The sequence below is a fragment of the Biomphalaria glabrata genome, chromosome 6, assembly GCF_947242115.1.
Source record: "Biomphalaria glabrata chromosome 6, xgBioGlab47.1, whole genome shotgun sequence".
NCBI classification, from domain to species: Eukaryota; Metazoa; Mollusca; class Gastropoda; family Planorbidae; genus Biomphalaria; species Biomphalaria glabrata.
In genome coordinates, this window is record NC_074716.1 from 21678256 (window position 1) to 21701796 (window position 23541).

Genomic DNA, 23541 nt, shown 5'->3' on the forward strand with positions numbered 1-23541 from the left:
GGAACAAGCTGAATTTTTGTACTTTTGTTTTACTTGACAACACAAGAATCAATATTTAAAAAAAGAAAAAAAAATTGTTTCTATGGGTACCGGTAATTAAATATTGTTTGAAGTACATGACTTAGGTGGTGGTAAAAGCTGAATTAGTCCCCTTTATATGTTGCTGCTATTAATTGAAAAAAATTATAGATAGGGTAACTATACAATCTTAGTCACAAGTACTTCACTGGCAGAGTGGTTAGCGTGTTAGCCTGAGGTCTTCCCACCCCTTTTTTTGTTCAAATGCTTTTAAAAACTACTTACGGGTTCCCAGATATCACTCTCTTTTAAAATATTTTTTTCTTATTAGTGAATTCAACCATAATGTTGGTACTGGTATACCAGTATTAAATATAAAACTAATTTTAAAATAAAAATGATACATAGTAATGTTTCATAAGGTAATTTAAAAAAGCAATTATTTTGAAAAAAAAAAATGACAATGAGAGTAATTTTTATAATACTGGTACCATCTATATTATAAAGTAGAATGTAAGGTGTATGTATGTTACTTATAGACATCAAAACCGCGTGACCAATCTTGATAAAACTAGGCAGCAATGTTCCTTGGGTACTAACTTAGACCGTAGTGTATGTATTGTAGCCCTAAAACAAACTTAAGACCCTCAAAAAAAAAAAGTTATCCGACTCTATTACAGCTATAGTATTTTATGGATCTAGGCCATGGTTAACAATGTTGACATGAGAAAAGATCGAAAAGATTTAGACCTAGATCTAATTTTAAGAAATACACTTTGCGCACATAGTTTTTTTACTTTGACACATGAAAATACAAAAGAATATCCATTGATTTCATTATATAATAAAATTAACCTTCAATTTTGTGTTTCAAAAGCATTTTTTACATAAATTAGTTCCTTATATCTGTGACTACAGATTTCCTGGCGAACATTCTTTCATTAGACAATACCAATTGGTTACACATTAACACATCACTCTACTGAGTCTATTCCTAGGTCTAGGTCTAAAACTCTTATTGAACTCTAAGATGATAAAACTTCTTTTCGCAAAGATAGTTTTGTGCTTTAACACATAAACATACTAATTATTGTCCATTCATTTGATATTTTAATCAATTTAACATTCAAATTTGTTTTTCTAAAGCATTTTTACATTCGTTCGCTAAGGTTGCGTAGCCGTGTTGAGATAGGCCTATATTCATTCATGAAAAAAGGTCACTCATGCGCAACACAGAATGAACTCTATAAAAGCCAATTTTTAACTCTATATTAGTGTAGATTTAGATCTATGTCTACCTCAAGATCTACTTTATACTTTAACACATGAACATACAAAATTAAGTCTATTCATATCAAATTTTAATCAAATAATAGTAGGCCTAAAAGCAAATGTTTTAATTTGAAAAAATGGATTTAAGCCTATTAGCTATTTTGATTTCATAGCTTCATTCACACTATTTTTACATTGACACATTCGCTTTACTTATTACATTATTATTTCGTTTAATTGTTTACAAAACACTCTCAGTGAATATATCGACAGTAATGCGCAAATTATGACCCGCGGGTCGCGGGTAACATGTCTAGTAGTTTTATAATTCACATCTATTAGTAATAGCGTTAAAATTAAAAAAAAAATTTAATTTATTCAAATTTTCCATACCCGTATCACATTACTTGACTAGTATTTTTCTGGGGATGGGGATGCTGGTGGATTTTTCAAGGAAAAAAATATACTTCTACTAGCCAGCTTTTTGCTGCTGAGCTGTCAGCTCTTTTGCAGACTGCCAAGGAAAAATAGTGTGCTGTTTTCTTCAGTTGTTCAGCACTGCCGTACAGGGTGTTGGTTATGTTGGGCTGGAGTGGTAGCCTAAGGTGGATTAGGAAGGGGCATTAAAAAAGGATATGGTTTACAGTTTCATAAGGGTGGGCGCAGTGTCTACAAAGGGGGAGTAGTTAATACTGTCCAGTTTGTTAGGCATGTTCATTTCTTTGTACATGGCTCTGCTTGTATTTCCTGTTGCTCATTGTTTGAGCCACTTCTCTTTGTGGTTGTTGATTAACATTGACCTTAGGGTGAGGTAGTCAACAGGTCTATCTGGTTTTTCCATAGATGAACCTGCCTTTGAAAGCTTATCGCCCCTTTCATTTCCCATGACGCCAATGTGTCCAGGGATCCACTGTAATGTGATGTTGATGTTTAATTTTGTCATCATCTGGTGTATTATCACTATTAGTGTTGTCTACTCTCTTGGGCTTTTTGAGGCGCTGCTGCTAAGTGCTTCAAGAGTGGATTGGGAATCTGTATAGACATAAATATCTGATGGTGATTGTATCCCTTCATATAATTTGTTTTTGTTTTTTTGCAAAGCTATGGTAATTGCCTCAATTCGGGCTTGGAAGTTTGAGCAGTAGTCGCCATAGGGTGCACTTATTTCAAAGTGTTTATTTTTGGGGAAGACCAGGAAGGCACCAAGACCAGCATTGAAGGTGGCTTTGAAAGCTGATCCGTCAAGTGTATATATGGATGGCTGTTTTTGGTGATTTGATTTTTTATTTGAGGCACATCGGCACAATTTAGGCCATGTCGTTTTTGGATAGCTTTCAATTGTTTCAAGCGTGCCTACTTTGAGATCCAGTGGATTTGATTCTTTTGTTAGAGTGTTATTTATTAAATGTGATTTAATGGTTGGTTGTTTGTAGTCCAGGAGTTATGTTTGAGAATCTGGTAATTTTTTCTGTTATTGGGTAGATGGTGTTTTAGATACTGGTAGCTAGTTCGTCAGTAAGTTGGATCAGTGTTCTTTGCTTTTTTTTCTTATTTCTGAGTGTTAGTTGTTTTTCTGGATATCTCAATAGCTTCTAATGCTGCTCTGTTGCGCCTTAAGAGGTTCAATACTGGAGTCTATTTCACAGGCTGCTGTGGGAGTAGTTCTCATACCTCGACTGATTAGACGCAAGGCTTGGTTTTGGATTGTGTTTAAAGATGATTGATAGGTTTTGTTGGCGGCTACTTGTATGGAGAGACAGTTATCCATGACAGATCTGACGTATCCAATGTATAACTGTCTTAAGGTTTTTTTTCAGCTCCCCAGGATGTTCCTGCTAGGTGTTTTATTATGTTTAATCTTTGTGATGCCTTTTCTTTAAAATCTGCCATAAAGTGTTTTAGAGACAGTCTTTGGTCTAATTTTACACCAAGATATGTTGGATTTTCTTCTTCATATTATTGGCTGTGAGTCTATTTTGTTAAGACCTCTGCGCGGTGTTGATTCTTGACAATCTGTCTAGTGTAGATCTGACTGTAGGTAACGCTGAATTCAACACTTCAGTAACACCGGCGAAAGGCCGAAACAATCAAATATGTAGTCGACGCTGATATGTTGTTCTAACAATATGTTTAATACTCAAAAGGGAATCGTCCGATGTCAATAATGTCGTACTCAAGTCTACTACTTTACAATAAGCGTCCTCCTTCTAGCGTCGTTTAGAGCGTTCTTCTTTTTAAAAGATCTGTCACGTCACTTGTCGCTAATTAAAACTTTACCCTATTCCCGAAACAAATAACTAATTCCTAACTACTTCCTAATCATGTCATAACAATTTTTAGGATATAGTTTCTTTTTGCTGTTTTGTTGCTGTGGCTAAAGATTGAATAAACTGACTTTTCTTTGTTTTTTTCCATAATTTTGAATATGTGGAGATAGTTGTGAAGGCTCAATTTAGTTTGGATCTAGTCAGCACTGGATATTTCTCTGTAGTCCAAATTAAAAGGGTGTCTGCGTAAAGTGCCTTATTGACCGAAATGAGGTCCGGGAGGTCATTCATGAAGATTAGAGACTGCAGCTAAGGGCTGAACCTTGTGGTAGTCTAGAGATGGCACCTTCGAATAGGGTTTGGATAGGGTTTGGATGGTTCTGTTTTTGCTCTGATCCAGCTGTACATACCAACCTTTTCTCCACACTCTATCATAGGCTTGTTGCAAATCTATAAATACCGGTACTGGTATTGTTGTACCGGTAGTGTGCTTGTTTTCATGAAACCCTTAAGTGACTTTTCATCAACATTCATTTGAATAGGAAGCATTTATTTTTACAACATTTTGTAGCTTTTGTTCAGCCGTAAGAATAGTTTTAATCCAGAATGCCGAAAAAAACTAATTTTAAAACTGTACAAGTATTTTAATTATTTGATTGCTTAACCGTTCTACTGTTATGTCCCATTGCATTTCTGTAGTTACTGTAATAGACACACTTAAAAAAAAACAAGTCTCGATTAACACATTGCTTTATTAGTCTTCTATTTGTCTCCTCCTTCAGCATCTTGTGATTCTGACCCATTTTTACACAGTCCTGATTACAAACTTTCTTTGCTGTTCACTCATCCATGTACAATGAAGGTCAACTGGTCATTTTATGTACAGGCACACACAATACACTACTAGCCAGTCAACACAGACACACAATCACAGTTACTGACTTTTCATCCTCCTGATCTCTGGGCACTGGGGTCGCCACCACATCATCAAAACACTGGCACTTGCTGTAAATATACTTAAATATGCTGCTCCATCCACACTGAATTCTTGAGCCACTCCAGCAGCAAATGGAGCTAACATTCTTGCCATGGCCAACACAGTTTGGTTGAGACCCATTATGGAGCCAGTGTTTCTATTCATGATTCGACTCAAAGTGATTGTTGTGGAAGTTACCCTTGATATGCATGTTATAACACTCAATGGTGCTAAAAATATCACAAGTTGTGTTATTGTTGAACAGAGCATTAAACATAGTATTGTAAAAACTTGCAAAATTGTCACATGATAAAATAATTGGGCTGTACTGCTGTATCTGAAAAATATTATGAAAACAAGTTTCAAGGTTGTAGTTTTTTTTTTTCTAAGCTAAAATTGCCAAACAAAACAAAAAAACCTTACATAATTATCTGGATAAAAAATTGAACTTGTCATTGCAAAATTGTTTTATGCCCCTGTATTATTACCGGTATATCAATTCTGGTGTCAACTCGACTTATTGCACCAATTTTTAGTCAGAACAATACTGGTACCGGTACCGTACCTGTACTTTAAAAATCAACCAATCACCATTCCTTCCAATCAAAACTTTTTGTGCTCATCCTAAAATCATGGTTACTGGTACCTACCTCAAAATATTTCAATATTAAAACCATATTTTAAAGCAAAAAAAAAATCACAAACATAATCCATTATTGCTACACTATGTATTTATGCTTCCAAAATAGAAAGGCTTAATTGAAAAAAAATAGAATAAAAGCAATGTATTATACCGTGTATATATATGGTTCCTCAACTGAATATTAATGGTACAGGCACGGTATTGGTAGGCCCATATGTAAAATGTATATGCAACATTACCAAAAAAAAATTAAAAAAAAATGTACCCATGCTAATTACAAAACTTTTAATAAATTGTCATGAGAGCTCTTAAAACTATTGTAAGTATCCACATCAAATTTCATACACAGGTTCCTTTTACCTCCTAGGTGCTCACTAAGAAAGCTTTTTGACATATGCAACCAGACCACAGCAAGCTCTATAAAATGTTTGTATTTTGTTTTCAGAATTTCCCCAAAAGGCTGCAGTCTAATTAGAGTAGTTTATGCTATTCAGACACTTATAGACCCAAATTTGAAAGTTTGACTTTGTCAGTGCATTATTTTACAATGGTTCAACATAGAAAAGAAAATGAAGTATCAAAATCTTCTTTAGTTAAAGGAGAATAAGGATGACTACTTATATTTGTACCCCTAACCTATATTTGTTATTATATTTAAGGACAAAGAGGCCGTGTATTTTTATTTAATTCGGACAAATTTGACTCACATTATTTGATTCCGGACACCATAATTTATTTCGGACAGTCTCTATATTTAGGCATCAATAAACTCAGATTTTAATTCTATATTAAACATTAACTAAATTTTAAGATCCCCAGGCATAACCCCTCACATGAAATCAAGATGTTTTCATTTTATGCATAAATACGAACACAAAAAATAAAAATAAGAACACACTTATTCTATCAAAATTAGGTCACTGGGATAGTGACTTCTGCACTGACTTTAAGACTTATTTTATGTTTGCATGATTAGATGTGTGTTGAATGTTTGTGTTTTTTGTTTATTAATTTAATAAATTTCTAATACAGATGATCTTTTGTAGTATAGTACAGGTTAGGATAGCCATTCTTGCCTAAATAGCTGAATCCTCTATATTCTCTCTCTATAAATCTAGTAGGTCTATGTACCAAGCTCACTCCAAACATTTGCCCATTTATTCTCTATTAAAAAAACAACAAACGAACAAATATAATATAAGATCATTAACAGTGATGTCCAAAACTGGCTGTCCGAAATAAATTTTGGTAAGAAAATCGTAATTTAATTCGGACACCCTATTAATTTTTTTTTTGTATGGAATCAAACAACTTGGCTAATGAATCAAATAAATCAGCTCCAAAAACAGAATAAATATTGCTGGGCTCATTAGCATAGACGTAGCCAATCAAAAAATATAGTCTTAACCCTAGGAAGAGGTAAAGTCATCCGGGTAACATAGGAAAAAACAACAACCTAACTAACAAATTTGAAATTCGTTTTTCTTACATTAAAAGACAGCTAAATGGAAGGAAATTGGGTCAGAATCATTGGAAAATGGACAAACACATTATACAGCGCGCTAGTTTTATAATAAATATTAAAATAATTAATTAATAGCCGCAAGAACAGCGAATGTTCGAATTCATGTAATGTCCGAATGAAATAAACTGCTATAGAAAGCATAATAGAAATACCGGATATATCACAAAGTCCTTATTTTTAAAGCAACTTTTTTCTTTATCCCCAACAAGTCTACTTATTTTTAATTTGCCTTATGTCATTTCCACTTCCTTATAGAAGCGGTTTAATAAAAAAAAATCAATCTTAACAGCATTAATAAAGATCTAGTCTTTTTTTTCAAGAGAGAGAAAGAGCAAGTAATGGTACTTTGCATCACAGTCAAAACAACAACTAAATTCTAATAGCATCAAAAAGATAATTTTAAATCTAGATCTATTACGTCATTTCACTACAGGTACTTTCAAAAGGGGTGAGATAAACATTACAATTAATAAAAACAAAATAATATTTCTTTTTATTTAGAAAACAAAATACTGGTACCAGTACGGTACCAAAATAAATGAAGAAAGGGAAAGAGAATGTGGCATTCAATTGGGGACTTTGGAAAATGCATTTTTTTCTCTATGCCTGAAACTGATGGTAGGCAGGGGCGGACTGGCTATATGGGCAAACGGGCAAATGCCCGGTGGGCTGATACCAATTGGGCTGGTCTGGTCGCGACAAAGAAAAAAAAAAAGTCAATGTAGACAAATTAAAAAAAAAAGTTACAGCAGCAAGACACAAAGGCCCGAACACATTTTCTTGTTTTTTTTTAAAATTCTTATTACAATTAATTTTGTTTGAAATTCAACAAGAATATATAAAAAAAAAACACTATACACTGTGCGTATTATCATTTGATTGGACAGTTTTGATGTCTTGTAGGTTGTGTTTGGCCTACTCCTTTTGCTGGTTGGCATGGGCCTTTGATTTTTTTGTTGCTCCTAACCCCCCACCCCCACCCCCGTCTTTTAATGGTTCCAATGAAATCTAACCAAAAAGAGGGATGAGAGAGGTTAAGTTAGAAAACATTGATATAACGCAGAAAAAAAGATTAAAAAAAAAAAGGCGCGACAATTAGCTCTTTAACAATACTTAACAGAAATTAACTTTAACACATACACACAGCCGCGAAATTGCAAACCACCCAACTTATTCACAGCTCAATGTGGGTATAAAGCTCTACTTTCTGCGATTTGAAAAGAAAAAGTAAGTTTCTTTTTGTTTATTTTTAATAACGTAGATCTCAAAATACTACACTTAAGGCTCACAAAAAAAATATTTAATTAAAAAATAAATCTAGATCTAAATCAATTTTTATACTATTATAATTAATGGCAAACTTGTGCTTAGTATGAAGTCATTAATAATGAAAATTATTACCGTACAATAATTTATATAGCGCTGTCACATCCGATATTTAATGAAAGGAGATTTATATTTTAAATAATGGGTCATGGTATATTCATATACAAATCGCGTTTTTGAGAATGTACTAGGAGGAAGCAAGAGCTTTTCACATTAAGTAAGTGCCTCTCTAACCGTTCTTCTTTCTCTTATCTTTTAATAGAATGGGTTGCCTGAGTCAGACAGGAAAACCAATGATTTAGCATATTTTAAGACAGATCAATATGCATGACTAGATTGACACATCAAATGCGTAAGACGTAACAATCTTATTTTTTGAAGAAACGTCTGTAATCTATAAGTAATACCAAAAGTTTCAAACTCATTAGGCGGCTATTGTATTGTTTATAGTTTTCAGACTACATACAAGTATAAATAGAATACATTATGTAATCCTACGAATGCACACATTCAGCTTTCGATGCATTATCAAACTTTATATATTTTGTAGAGAATTAGGCTTACACCTATAATATAATACATGGGCGTAGCCGGTAGGGTCTTCAAACCATCACTTGCCTCAGAACTCATTGTCTGAAAGGGAAACTTTACTTAATGCCCCAGTGCAGCCAACGTAAGCAAACAACAGTTTCCAAATTTCTTGATAGTAGCCAAAAGGGTTTTGTGGTTTCCCTTCCCCCTCAAATACAAAAACTAAAGCATTTTTACCATTTTCTATCAGTCGCTGGACTCCATTTAATAGCAGATTTGGGTTTTGAATTTTTTTTAGCGGAAGAGTAGCAGGCTAATTGTGTTACATTTATATGTGTATTTATGTTTATGTCTGTTGTGAGTGTGTTTGTTTTGTTGTAGTCTCCCTTGTTCTACTGTTCAGTATGTTCACATGTTCACGGTTTACTCTTTAAGTGTGTCAGTACTGTGTATTCACTGTGTATTAGTCTCTGCTGGTTGTTCTCTCTTTGTTTCACGTTAATAAAAATGGAGTGTAACTTTTAAACATCAGTATTGTTAGTGTATTGTGAAAATATAACAAATTGCACTGTAGATACCTCCGAATATGCATTTTTAAAGCTTAAAATAACGGAAATAATGCTTGGTTCCAGGGCTTCGCCTCTGACCCCACTGGGGGGAGCTCACAGCGCTCCCCCGGACTAACTAGCTGCCCTTTGGCGGTGTGTACTGTCTTTCCACTAATTATAGGAAGAGAGTATTCTAGGGCAGAAAAACGTTTGAAAGAATGAAAGGTCAGAATGTAATACAGATTAATTACATATACACACACACTGATATATATATAAATTGCGGAGTGGGGTGAAAATCCCCCCCACCGAAAATATATGACATGCCATTTGTGGGCTGGTTTATATGGTAATGCCCAGGCCGATTTTGATACCCAGTCCGCCCCTGATGGTAGGGTATGAAGAAATGTAATTGGTATCATATCTAATACTGTACATTGGTTGCATTATGATTAAAGGTTGCAAAAAAAAACTTTAAAAAAAAAAAAAAAAAGGGAGGTACCCGGTAAACATTTACCAGTATAGATTAAATTGAGAACCCAAAGAAAAGTCACCTGAGTGAGTGTATGAGTTAGTAGTGGCTTATGAACCAGGTCTTACTAAATCAATTCAATAGTCTATGTTGGAGAAATTATGATAAGCAGGTTATCATAAATGTTTAGGCCTAAGCATTTATTGTAATGTCCTGAAGACAAAATGGGAGTTCCAGAAAATAGACAGAAAAGGAAATAGAGAGCAGGCAGTAAATTACATTGTAACAGATACACTAAGGGTAATTCATGGGCTAAAGAAGTAGGCTATGTTAGGTTGATTGTTAAAACGTGGCCCGATGTATTACAATTCACAAAAAGAAAAGAAGGGACTGTTCTGACCATGATTATCAAAATAAAAGACTGGGAACAAATCATTAGTACTAGGTACAGAGATTTACTCAATGAATGATGAGAATAGGAAACTGACTTTAAGGAAACAAAAAAAAAAAAAAACTACATACCTTTTAATAACATTGTACATGAAGAAACCAAACAAGGTTGCCACTGCACCACTGTAAGATGTTAGATAGCCTATAATTTTCTGGTTGGCATCGTATTTATCTTTTAAAACTAAAGAAAAGTTTGATCGAAATACTAGAACAGAGAATCCTGAAAAAGTAAAAGCCACAAAAAAGTATTAGGCCTACTTCTGTTTTAATAATTTGTACGATACCCACTATTGGTACCAGTACTTGTTTTTTTTTATGGTAGAACTATGAAGTTTATAATCACCCATCATGTTTTAAAAAACATTGACGTGAAAACATTCATATTAGAATAATAATACGGTATTCTAATATGGTACTGTAATAATAATTAAAGAATGCTGGCAATGTAAATATCTAAACCATGAACATTTAAAATTCAGATACCGGTAACACTCGTACCGGTACCGTAAATGCATTTTTATACAATATATATATAGTTTAGACTAAACTGGTCATTAAGCATGCACAGAACAGTATTCTAGTTTAGTACCATACCCAGTACTGGTATTGGTACCGGTACTTCAAGAGATTTGTTATTGAAAAAAGAATAAACAAAAAAAATTAATTGCAGAACAAAATGACTTAGCATTAGATAATTAATAATTGTTTAAAAAAAGACAGGATCAACTGAGCTACAAATAATTTTCTGTAATAATAAATGTAACAAAATTTGTCATCAATGACACAGAATTTAATCTTACATTATGTACCTTAATTACCTGCCAAAAATTTAATGAGGAATAGGTCCCAAAGATCAGCCCAATCAAATTCCTTAAAAGAAGTTAAAAGTTTGGTAAAAGTAAAGTCTGATTCATCAGAATACAATTTATTATTTTCTATGGAATCTTCTTGCCGCTGTTTATTTATCAATTGGCTGCCAGCAGGAATAGTCCACCAAATGAGAGCTGTAAACAAATTTATATATATTTTTTAAAAACATTTAGATCCACATACTGGTACTTATGAAGAAAAAATATTAATCATGTTTTTAAAAGGCTACTTAACACATAGGTATACTGGTACCGGTATTTGAAAAAGTTCATTTTTATTAACTTACGGTACTCTAATGCTAGAGTTTTATATACAATGCACATGGAAGTTTATAATATGGTACTGAATCTTCTTTAATACAAGTATGTAGGCAATAATTTTTAACTGCAACATTTTTGAATAAATAAATGTTTAGGCCTACCTACACATTTATTGTAATGTCCTGAAGACAAGTTCAAGGGATTCTTTCTAAAATGATTGTACAACAGAAATGATCAAAGCACTTAATAAGTTACATAGTACGATATCAGATTTGATTCTCTATGGTAAAAAAATATATAAATATGGTACCGGTAACTGGTCTTAGATCTTCTTGATTGTCACCAAGCAGACAGTGGTTTTTATTACAGATAAAGTAACTTAATTAAGACATTCTCACATTTTATACATATCGGTAAATCAAGGCTTCTTAATGCTGGTACTTAAATATGATTTTAAAATTCAAACCATTTTGTACTTTGAAGAGTTTGGAGGTTGATAAAAACCAAACTACTTACTAACACAATGGCATACCATATACAAATCAAAAGAAGCAAAGAATACTACTTCAAATTTCCACTATAAAATAGGACTAAACCTAAACCACTATCTACCTAGCAAAAAAGGGAAAAAATAATTATTGAAACAAAACAATAATAATTGCACTAGTTTTTTGCAGAATAAGATATCACCTTTCCAACAACAGATTCACTCTTCTTGTAATGTGATGACTATTATAATATCTCCTAACTCAAAAGAGTTGGAAACTTTAATTCTGATAATCCATCAAATAAAGACAAATTTTCAATTGACTGTTAGTCAATGTAGGATTAAATAATGGGCACCAAGAAATGTTCATGCCCAATAAACAAACAAAATGTAGGCTCAGGGCGCTGTAACAACATTACAAACAAAAACACGAGAGCTAAAATGACAGTTAATCTAAAAAAGTTTTAAACAGATAGGTCTTAATGTTCTTCTTAAAAGTGGTGTAGCATGTTGTCTGTCTGAGATCAATGGGGAGTGAGTTCCAAACCTTTGGTCCGTGAACTGAAAAAGCATGCAGACCGTAGCTTTTGAGGGAGAAACGTGGCACCACTAAAAGCGTTGAGTCCATTGAGCGCAGGGCTCTCTGGGGACAAGGTACAAGGGCATCTCATTGTTATATATACACTGATGACAAAGTGTGGCGACCTTGTAATCGATTCTCGCTTTCACTGGAAGCCAATGGAGCGTGCGTAAGAGCATAGTAGCAGAATCTTGTCTAGTTTTTTTAAGGACTATTCGAGTGGCGTTGTTCTGTATACGTTGCAGCTTGGCTATTTTGTCATCAGGTATACCTGCTAGCACGGCGTTGCAGTAGTCAAGGCGGGAGAGTATGAATGCCACAGCTAGCGTTTTTGTTGACTCTGTTGTTAAATATGGTCGGATCTGGCCTAATCTGCGCAGCTGCAGATAAAGACCTTTGCAGAGCTGATTTATGTGTGGGTCGAAAGATAGTGTTGAGTCGAAGAAAACTCAAAGATTCCGCACTACATGGACAAAAGGAACATGGCAGTTCGTGATAAAGAGAGAATCTGAGCTTTCAACTTTTGAGACATTGTTCCTAGTGCCAATCTTAATTATTTCTGTCTTGCCTTCATTCATCTTGAGTTTATTTTCAACCATCCAAACGCTCACCCTTGCAACGGTACTACTGATTTTCTCTGCCAGATGCGACACCTCTGAGGGTACTGATGAATTGTATAACTGTGAGTCATCGGCAAAGAAATGGTATAAGATGCCGGTTGGCCGTATGACACCGCTGAGCGGATATGTGTACATAGTGAACAGTACTGGGCCTAGAACTGATCCTTGGGGTACTCCGTACTTCAAAAGTAAGCTTGTTGATTCCGTCCCGCTAACAACGACACTTTGGGTGCGTTCCGTCAGGTAGGATACAAGCCACTTTAGGACGACTCCTGCTAAACCAAAAGTTGCAGAGAATCTGGCCATCATAATTTCATGGTCTAGCGTATCAAAGGCTGCGGACAAGTCCAGCATGGAAAGAATTGATATGTGGCCTTTGTCGGAATTGTGAAGTAAGTCGTTTAGTACCCTGACCACTGCTGTCTCTGTGCTACGGCACTTCCTATATGCAGATTGAAATTCTTCCAAGAGACAGTACTGTTCAAGATGAGAAAGAATTTGCGCTAACATGATGCGCTCCAGAAGCTTTGACAGGAAGGGAAGATTTGATACCGGGCGATAGTTTTTTAGACATTCCGGGTCAAGACTGGATACAGCATTACTCTATTTTTTTTTATGTTAAACTTTTTTTTTTTCATTTTCCGGATGTGAGAGTGATTGTTCTTTATTTTGGTAGTAAATTTGATGCAGTACCAACACATTTTTAAAAAAAAGACAACATTATGTTATGGTTCCTCTTTTTTAGTTTATTTCCCGGGACCAGAAAAATGTAAATAATATAATTTCTTATTGCTTTTTTCATCTTTTATGAAATCTGAAGCGATTAAATGTGTTTAGTCTTGTGATTTCTCAATATTTATGGATTAAATGTTTAATTAATAGGTTAACTCTTTCAGTAAATCGATTTTTTAATGAATTTTACAAATATTTTCTTTTCAGTGCTGAGTTTAAAATTAATGAAAAAACATTTTCTTGAATAATTAATTTTATTTATATTTATTTTGTAGCCCGTTCATTTACCTTTAAAATGACATCAAATATGTTAGATTATTTAATAAAATAAAAAAGTTATGTTAGTTTTAGTAACTCTACCCCAGTTAAAAATTTGATTTCAATCCGGAAAACTCCATTTTTTCTATCAAAATAATTCGCACTGAAAGAGTTAAATTTCCCTCTAAATTAAACACATCAACCCCACTGCAGACACTGTTTGTTACAGCAACCTTCAAAATTGACACATTTTCTTCTATAATATCTCAACTCATTCCAATCACCAAACCCTATTACTTCAAAGAGCCAGTGAAATAACACACAGTGTTAAGAAGAACAGCACATTATTTTTCCAAGGCACAGACTGAAAGAGAGTCTATAGTTCAGTATGTTGCCAAATGCTGGCTTGAAGAAAACTTTTTTATTATAGAACTGGAATTCAATATTGCATAAATATTCATAAAGGTTAGATGTACCATAATAGAGTACTGTAACGGTATGTACAAATTTTGTAATAATTCCTGATACCCGGTACAGCCCCAGTACACTATTTCAGTTGAAAGTTATAGCTCTCTCAGAGTCCATACTTTAATTTTAATGCAACTTCTGTGTCTAAGCCTAGGGTCTAATTAATTCATTAAAAATACAATGCATTACTACTACTTAAAATCATACCGGTATTTACCTGCATTTATTAAAAAGACCACTCCAGCAACCAAAGCTACAAGCATGAAACCACCACTGCTGTCTGCAAGATGACCTCCAATTATTGGGCCAATAATAAAACCTATGCTAGAAAAGGAGTTGAATTTGCCAAGTTCAGCAGGCAGACTTTCCTTGGAGACAATATCAGCTAAAAAAGCTTTACTAATGGTCTGACTATGTTTGAAACAACCTGGTGTCAGAAAATAAATGCTAAATACGGTATGGTTATAAATACAAGTACGGTATCAACATTTTTCATTAGTACTGGTATCGGTATTGTTAACTTACACATATATTCCTTTTGTAAATATATTACTTTTTAAATTTAATTTAAATATGATACCATACCATACTGTTAGTTTATATTATTGAAAATTAATAGGTCTTACATAAAAACTAACCTAAAATAAAACGTCCACAAAAAAGTACTATCAAAGAAGCCACAATGCCAAGACTAGCATATCCAAAGCTGCAAAGTAACAGGCATAAAGACAGACTATACTGTTTTGTCACTAAATCACTCCATTTTCCCTTGGGGGAAAAAAGGAAAAAATCAATATGGTACATGTACGTATGATAAAATGTTTTTTGAATAAATGAAATGGAAACTTTTATTTTTCTTATTCAAAAAAAAAATTCTTTAGTATTCACTTACATTGTGAAGAGCAAAAAATTGAAAGCAATGAAATTTCTTACCACTATTGGACTACTTAGTAGCTGAATACATCCATACACAGAGCCTGTCAAATAGAATGCTTAGTTGAATACAATTATTTTTTATAATATTTACTCTTTCTCGCTGTAATTATTTACCGGTACCACATTCTGCTGGAATCAACGCTGGTATAGTCAGGAGAGAAAGAGTTAACTGGATATATAAGTATCAGTGTACCCTGTCCTTGCAGATATATTCAGACCAAGATGAATGTATTTCACAAACTTCTCTATAGCATTGAATTAATGTACATGCATTATATGCAAATAATTATAGGGCCTACATGTCTATTATGAGTCAAAAGTTTTTTTAAAAGTCATATAGGCCTACTGGTACATGTAGTTTATTACTAAATTCCCTTTAATAGAATAACAAATATTCAGTACTAGCTAATACCTTACCATCCAAACTAAACATTAATATTAAAATCTAATGATGACACATAGGCCTAAACAGTAAAAAGAAATTGTAGAAAAACTGTAGACTTTACTATAACCTATTACATATTTAAACATGTCAATAAAAATAATAAATATATTTCATCAAACCTAATACTCCAAGCAATGTTGGAGATGAGCCCAGATTCCTGGCGTAAGGTAATATGTTAGGTACAATTATGCTGACTCCTAAGAAATCCTGGATGTAAATAAGAACAAAATTCTATATTATTTTTCTAGTATGTTAAGAGGATAATTGATAGAATTTTGTTGTATCGATACCAGTTTAGAATTTAATGTAGACCTAATTTGACTCGACTAACAAAGTTAAGGAATGACTGTAAAATTTCTCATGATTAGCTTGCTGGGATCAAGAGATGATCAGACTAAAGCTTAAGCTTTGAGTAGTAGAAATAGTATTAAAAGTATCATAGTCATGTGATAAAAGACTACCCCAGCACTATGTATTATATATGTATTGCTCATTTAAATACAATACAAACATTAACATTTATATCCCATATTATTTGTGCTATTACAATTACAATAGAAAAAAAAAAAAAAAAGTAGGCCTAGCTATTGGTACTATATTTATAACCACTGGCACATTTGCTATATGGACCATACACCCTATATATATATTACCCTATATACTCTATTGATGGCAAACATTTTTCACAGAATACCAGTACCACATTAATTTTGTTTGTTTGGCATAATCAGTGACAGGATATAACTTGTGCCTCCTTTATAACAAATATATACCAGTGTTTATATATATAGCCTATATATATTTAATTTCTATCTATATAAAGAGAGAGATTCTAATAAATACCAGAATATATTTATTTTATTTCAGAGTCACACTATTACACATAGTATAGGGTCCACCTTACATTTTACAGACTATAAAACAGTTTGTATAAAATGTAACCACCAAGTCTAGATATCTATAAGTATATATAGTAGAGTCACTATTGCGAACAGGCATGTTTGCGGAACAGCTTGTCGAAATTAGCTAAAATCTACTTTATTTTGAAATTTTCTGCAAAACTACTGTAATTGTACTGCGCATGGTCCATTTCTCTACATTTCCAATATACGGGTTTTCCTGACTCCAGGTTAAAGTTGACAGGTGTGGAATTGTCCATTATTTTTCATGTAGGCTACCTGGAGAACCGCATAGGTCAGGGCTTAAGGCTTTTTAAAAATGATAATGACCCATCACCTGCATGATACATCTAATTTTCGGTTTATAAATGGATGTGGAAAAACGTCATTTCGTAGCCATCTACCAAGAATTCAATTAAAAATAAATTGGGAGGTGTTCACCCAGTTTTTACCTTTTTGAAGATAGTCACAATTGTGAAACACTATATAAGATGTTATTTATTTGACCTGCGCATTTAGCTTAATATTTACATAGTGATTTAGATTTTCAGAATATAAATATGAGTTTGTATTAGTATACATACATTTAAAAACATTTAGAGAATAATATTACATATAATATAGAATTTATGATAACCAGACGTCCAGCAAAAAGAAGACAAATCATAATATTAAATATCATATAATATTAATATAACAAAAAAGAATTAAAGAATAGTGGAAAATAAAACCTTGTAAGGAAAATCAGGGTAATGTGACGTCAATTACAATAAAAGAAGAGGTGAATAATCTAAAAGTGACAATGTGTATCTTTACATTTAATAAAAATAGAATTAATGTAAAGGATAAGGAGTTCAAGTATTATATAAGACTAATAAAATATGTGCTTTATATAGGCTTTTTATTCTGAAATTTTACCGTGTTCCGCAATTGTGACTTCTTAGAAAATCCTGTTCCGTAATTGTGACTGACCATATCTCAGTCAATTTGAATGTAAAATTTAAATATGTGTTGCAAAACTAAACAATGCATCTATTTTTATCAGAAAAGGGATGGGCAATGTCTAGATACTTTTAGTTTTTCCATAGGTCTAATCATTACTAAGCAAAAAAATTGAACACTAAAAGTAGCAGCAAACTGTTCCGCAATAGTGACTCTACTATATATATATATATTATGCTGAAGAAGATACAACATCATCAATTCAAAATGACCTATATAAGTACAATTATAATTAAATTAATGAAACGCATGGCCCATACATGTTTCTAGAGAATAGATCTAGGATCTATCTACTTCAGTGATTCCCAATCTGGTCTATATATAGACCCCCAGGGGTCTACAAAGACTTCCATGGAGTCTATGAAAGTAAATAAAAGACTTGGGGGTCTTTAAGATGTAAACTGGGTCTACGAGAGTGGATATCATTTTAAAGGTCATTATTTAAATTTTAATTTTACAATAATGAAATTAACAATTATCTCATACCGGTACAAATATAAATTAATTATAAATAATCAAAAGGTAGGCCTTTAAATTTTAATCCTATAAGTATATTATTCGAATGAAAAATTTATATTTTAAACTTTAACACCCCATTTAAATAGCTTAATTTTGTCTACAGGTAACTAATATTTAACATGGCCAAATCTACATATATGAAATTAGATAGTGGTGTTAATTTTTTTGTAACAATTTTCCTTCTTTTCTTGTCGAACTTATATTGCCCAAGTGCTTTTTATGCAAAAAGTTTCATTTAATGATACTATGAAACAACCTAAGTTGGAGGATCATTTGAGACAAATCCAATCTGAAAAACATTCAATGATTAAGTGGAGAAAAGACCACAGTGGACAAAATCTTTGCTTTACCGGTACATCGAATAGAGAAGATGATGGTTTGCAATTGTCTTAAAATATCTTTTACTTATTGCAAATTTTGGAAAATATACCACTATAGGCAAAAAAAAAATAATTTTGACAGCTGCTGAAGAAATTTTAAAAACTATTTTCTTTCTTCTTTTTCTAGCCAGCTTTTTGCTGCTGATCTCTTTTGCAGACTGTGCCAAGGAAAAATAGTGTGCTACGCTCTACTACCGGTACTGGATATTGAGAAACTATTTTTTTACACAAACCTGCTTCTGATATTATTAAAGACTGTTTCTAATCAACAAAACATTTTAAAGGCACATTGGTGAAATGAGTTTTCTTGTAACATTAAAAGCTTCTTATGTAACTATTTGCTAATGACATATTATATTTCTTTTCACAAGTGGACGAGTCAACCGTGCCTGGTAATGAAGCATTTATTATTGGTATATGTTCATTTTATTATGGATCATAATATTGACGAAAATCTTCTTTTTGTGAAATCTGGTAATAAAGGGGATTCAATAGTTAATGTTTTGAAGGACTAATTGAAAGAGAAAGCAACTGATGGAGCACCTTTTATGATTGGGTCCTACTCGGAGTGTCAGTAATACAGTGAATTATCCATCGACAGCTAAAAAGTTGTAGATAGCATGAATATTGTTCATTTGTTACCAATGCAGTTAACCGAAGCAGCACATTAAATATGCAATTTCTTGCTCAAATGTGTTGAGAATATGACTAGAATTTTCATCAGTTGCTGCTTCACACTGAGGTAGGATTGTTGTCGAGAAGCTTATGTTTGACAAAAAATGTTTTCTTTTTTATACTGTTGGAGTTCTGGGAAGCTAAAGAAATTTAAAACAAAATTTAATGAAATCGGACCTTGCCCATATGGCATATAACAGACCAGTTTGATAAATTCATTGAAGTACATGTGGTTGTTATTCTTCACCTTAAAATGGTTAGAAATCAGTAAAAAAAAAACAACCACACATTAGAAGTTCATGAATCAGCAAAATTGCAATTAAGCAATATTAGCTAAGTAGGGGGTCTACCGAATACCGAAAAACTTCACAAGGGGTCTACGAGCCAACAAAGTTTGGAAACAACTCGGGCACTGATCTAATTGTCTTAAATTGATCGTGACAGAATTGAATTTGCAGTTAGCCACCAATGCACCATCGATGATCTAGAGTCTAAACAGATTTATATCTAGAAGATTATAGACATCTAATCTATAATTATGATAATATATTGGCCTCATTTAATGATTAATTAATTTAGATCTAATTAAATAATTTAAATTTAGGATTAGCTTAGCTAGGGCATTAGTAGCCATTAGCCTGATTACAGTGATTACAGATTAGGCTCTAATCTCTATGAATGAAGTCTTAGTCTAGTAGTTGTTTGTTATTCAAATTCAAGTTATTGTACCACTCACCAACAAGCCACTAATATAAATAATAATACATAATCTACTGTTATATTTCACTTTTCTTATATGTTCTTCCATTTATAATAGGGCCTATGCTTATACAATTCTATATCTATTCTAGATCATAAATATATTTATAAGTTATGGATCTAGATCTAGAGTTGGCGTTAATTAATCAAGGGACACAATCTGTAAATTTATAAAGTTGTACAAGAATATATAGGCCAGTGCAAACCTTCACTACTACTACTACTTACTACTACTACTACCGGTACTAAAATATTTCTTTCTTATTCACTTCATAATGAATCTCAACATCTACGTTGGAGTTTTTGGGAGGAAACTGTTATAAATTGAAGGTCCATAAAGATAGATCGTATAGTTGATATAGTCTATATCAAATTTTTTTTTTTTTTTTGGGGTTGTCCTACACGTTAAATTAGGCCTAAATTTTAATTTTCTTTTTTAAATTTTAGTAGCTAATGCCCCACTTATGGCTAAAGTAAAAATCAATGTGTCTTGTAGATCTAGATCTATTTGTTTTTCTAACTGACGTGATATCTTATATTCTTTTATTTATCTCAACTTTATACTCTCAATACGGTTATAACTCACTATAGAAATGTAGAGCGTAAAAATAAACCAAGAGGTGCTGACGTCATTTAAGCTTTTGACGAGGACAATTTGCCAGAAATATGCGTGTGTCAAATCACAAAAGGTTTTGATGGATAGTGCCCCTTTGATTATAACTCTACAGTATCAGGTAGATCTAGAATCCATATGTTTATTATGGTTTTTATGATTGAATATGTTTATAAATACATTAGCGTAATAACCAATTTGTCATTTTTCAATGTTATTTTTTTTTGTTGTTCTTAGCGCTTGTCACCGTCACAGATAGTAAATATATGTTTATGTTATTGTTTTTAATACCTAAAAGGAGTCAGGGGATGTAAGTAGGCCTACAATAGGATCATGTAGGATCATCTGTAGGCCTACGGTACTAAATAATAATAGAATAGGCCTATATATACCGGTATGCATGTTTGGGACCCTCAACTCAAGAAAACATCAAGAAACTGAAAAAGACACAAAATGGAGCAGTGCGACAAATGAATATTCACATTTGATTAGAGTAATACCTTTAGTAAAATCACTAAATTAAGAAAGCCTTCAGGAGAAAAGTAAAGTAGCAATTCTACATAAAACACTGCAGCATAGTCTTCAAATACAAAAACAAAATCTAATAAAATAGTCAGAAAGACACAAAGAGAAAGGCACATCCCTCGTTCTATATGCAAGAACTAAAATGTATACAAATGATCCCTCTTCCTTAGTGCTATATGTGACTAGGCAGAATTTGAATGTAAGTGATTGATTAACATGCATGACTAGATGGACATAGGAACACGCGTAGGATGCAATCATCTTCGTTTTTGAAGTAACTTCAGTATTTTATAAGATAAGATATATAAGAAAAAGATATAATGTAGTCATAGACAAAATCCAGGTTCTTGGTGCTTGACGCGACTAGGTTTACCACTTTGGACGAAGATTTATGGGGGAAAGCAAAGTTTCGCTTGGGGCTCACAATGCTTTTTATTTCTGTCTATTAGGTTGTCACGTAATAAGAAGTGACAAAGCTGATTTCATTTTATAAACTCTATTTTTACATTTTGAAAAACAAGAAAAATAAAAAAAATAAAAATACTTTTTAAAACAGTTGTACCGGTATCAATTAGTTTGGATCAGTCATTTAGGCTAATTAAATCTGCAATAGATCTAGACTAATTATAATAAATCTGTGCGATTAGAAATATTTTTACAAATTGTTTTTGTTTAGCGCTATTTCATGCTTTTAGCTTCTTTTCCCTACGCTCTAATCCTATCACTATTGTCTGGGCCAGTTGTGAAACTGGGGAGGGAAGAAAGAAGAGGTATCTGAGTGATCGCTTTGAAAATGCTTTTATTTGAGGGGAAATGACCTGAATTCAAACAGTGCTTTTACCTCCCCAAGCTGACACTCTAACCGATGGCGGAGCAAAGTAGCCTACCCCTGAGCCCGGGTTCAAGATTATTTGGTCCCCCCCCCCTCTTCCTCTTTTTCCAATAAGACAAATTTATTGTGTGAAATAAAATATCGAGTAGTCTATATGTAGGCTATCGGTAAATATTCCAGGTTATAAAGTCATTACGTTTGATTCATTATGATTCCGTTGAAGTAGCCTAATAGTGACTTAAAATTGAATGTTTGTATAACAGTATTAAAAGAATAAAATGTGTTTCAAATGAGTAAAAAAATGTTTTCCTAGTTCTTGTTTCCCATTATACACATTCTCATTCCGAAAACAATTCTATGTGTCAAACTATTAAACATTGATAGGCCTAAAAACAATAATCTTGTTCTTTGTAAATCAGTTAACAGTAAATAAAATCTCTCACTTATTTACTAAAATTTTTTATTTTTTTTTAACTTTCTGATCCCAAAATTAGTGCATTTATCTCTAAACTTTTGTATCATAGAAATTCTTAAATATTTTTTTATCAATTTATTGCAACTTCGATAATGATCCGCTTTTCTAAACAAACTGTCACAAAGTGAGAAATAGCATGCATGCTGTGACAATGTTTAGAAAACATGAGATGATAGAATCTAGTTGTCTAGGATTAAAAAAAAAAAGCCAAGTCTCGTATTAAACACATACTAAATATGTATTTTGGTAGGCTTTTTGAAGGATTGCATCTCTGAATAATATTCTGTGACAATAGTATATGGTGGCATCGTATAACTCTTTGTCGTTTGTACTTGAAATGAAACTGAGCATTAACGACTGAAATATGTTCACTATAGTTCGGTAAAATTGTGATTTTTCTGCATTTTGAATTCTCTTTACTATAGTCAGAGGTAGGCTCACCAAATTGTGTTTTAACTTTCAGAAATCGATTGGAGTAAAAACTGGATCAACATTCCAAGATCAAGCTACCGGTACTTCAGAAGTCTCATTTTTACACTCTACAAGTCATTCTCCAGTTGACTTAAAGCTTAATGTAGATCTTGCTGCTCATTTTCAAACATTTTTGACACAATGTTGATTACACTTCCATTTTATACTCGACAGTATGCAGAATAATAGTAACCCCTATCGAATGCTTCAAATTTTCCCTTAAGTGTGCAGTGTGCAACTTCCAGGATTTAGTTTCCTTACTGGAGACTATAATATTATTAGTACAGCTGGTGCTCCTATATATATCTTCGACCACTTCTGTGTGTGATTGTGTCCTAGAACTGTTGGACTTTACCAGTAAATAAAGACACTGACCTTCTAAACTCCGAAGATCATGCATTTCGTTTGAGATGTAAGCCCATGTGGCTTGTATGTCTAGGGCTGGAAAAGGGACAAGCAAAGGAAACCGAGAACTATGAACAATTGTGATCAAAGTTCTTACATTTGTTGTTGTGATACCATAAAATTAGTTGTTTTTTTAATGCAATGTATCTTTTGGAAAGTGAATTAAAAAAAATGAAAAAATTATTAATCATGAACTCTATACAATTTCTCACTAACCTTGACTGTTCAACAGTATTATATGGTCTGGATGTGGATGCGTTAATCTGTTTGTCTTGTCTTTTATTGTAAGTGAAAGTATAGTC

The 23541-nt window shown here is 32.8% G+C and overlaps 1 protein-coding gene across 1 annotated transcript; it reads right to left on the reverse strand.

Moving 5' to 3' along the window:
* Nucleotides 1-4291: 4291 nt before the first annotated feature.
* On the reverse strand, nt 4292-20067 carry LOC106067378 (major facilitator superfamily domain-containing protein 9-like). The gene is made up of 8 exons (XM_013226549.2): nt 19896-20067; nt 15804-15891; nt 15237-15280; nt 14942-15071; nt 14521-14730; nt 10847-11032; nt 10101-10248; nt 4292-4870 (listed from the first exon to the last, which is right to left on the reverse strand). The coding sequence occupies exons 1-8, from the start codon at nt 19965-19967 to the stop codon at nt 4492-4494; spliced, it is 1257 nt and encodes a 418-aa protein (XP_013082003.2). The 5' UTR covers nt 19968-20067; the 3' UTR covers nt 4292-4491.
* Nucleotides 20068-23541: the final 3474 nt, after the last annotated feature.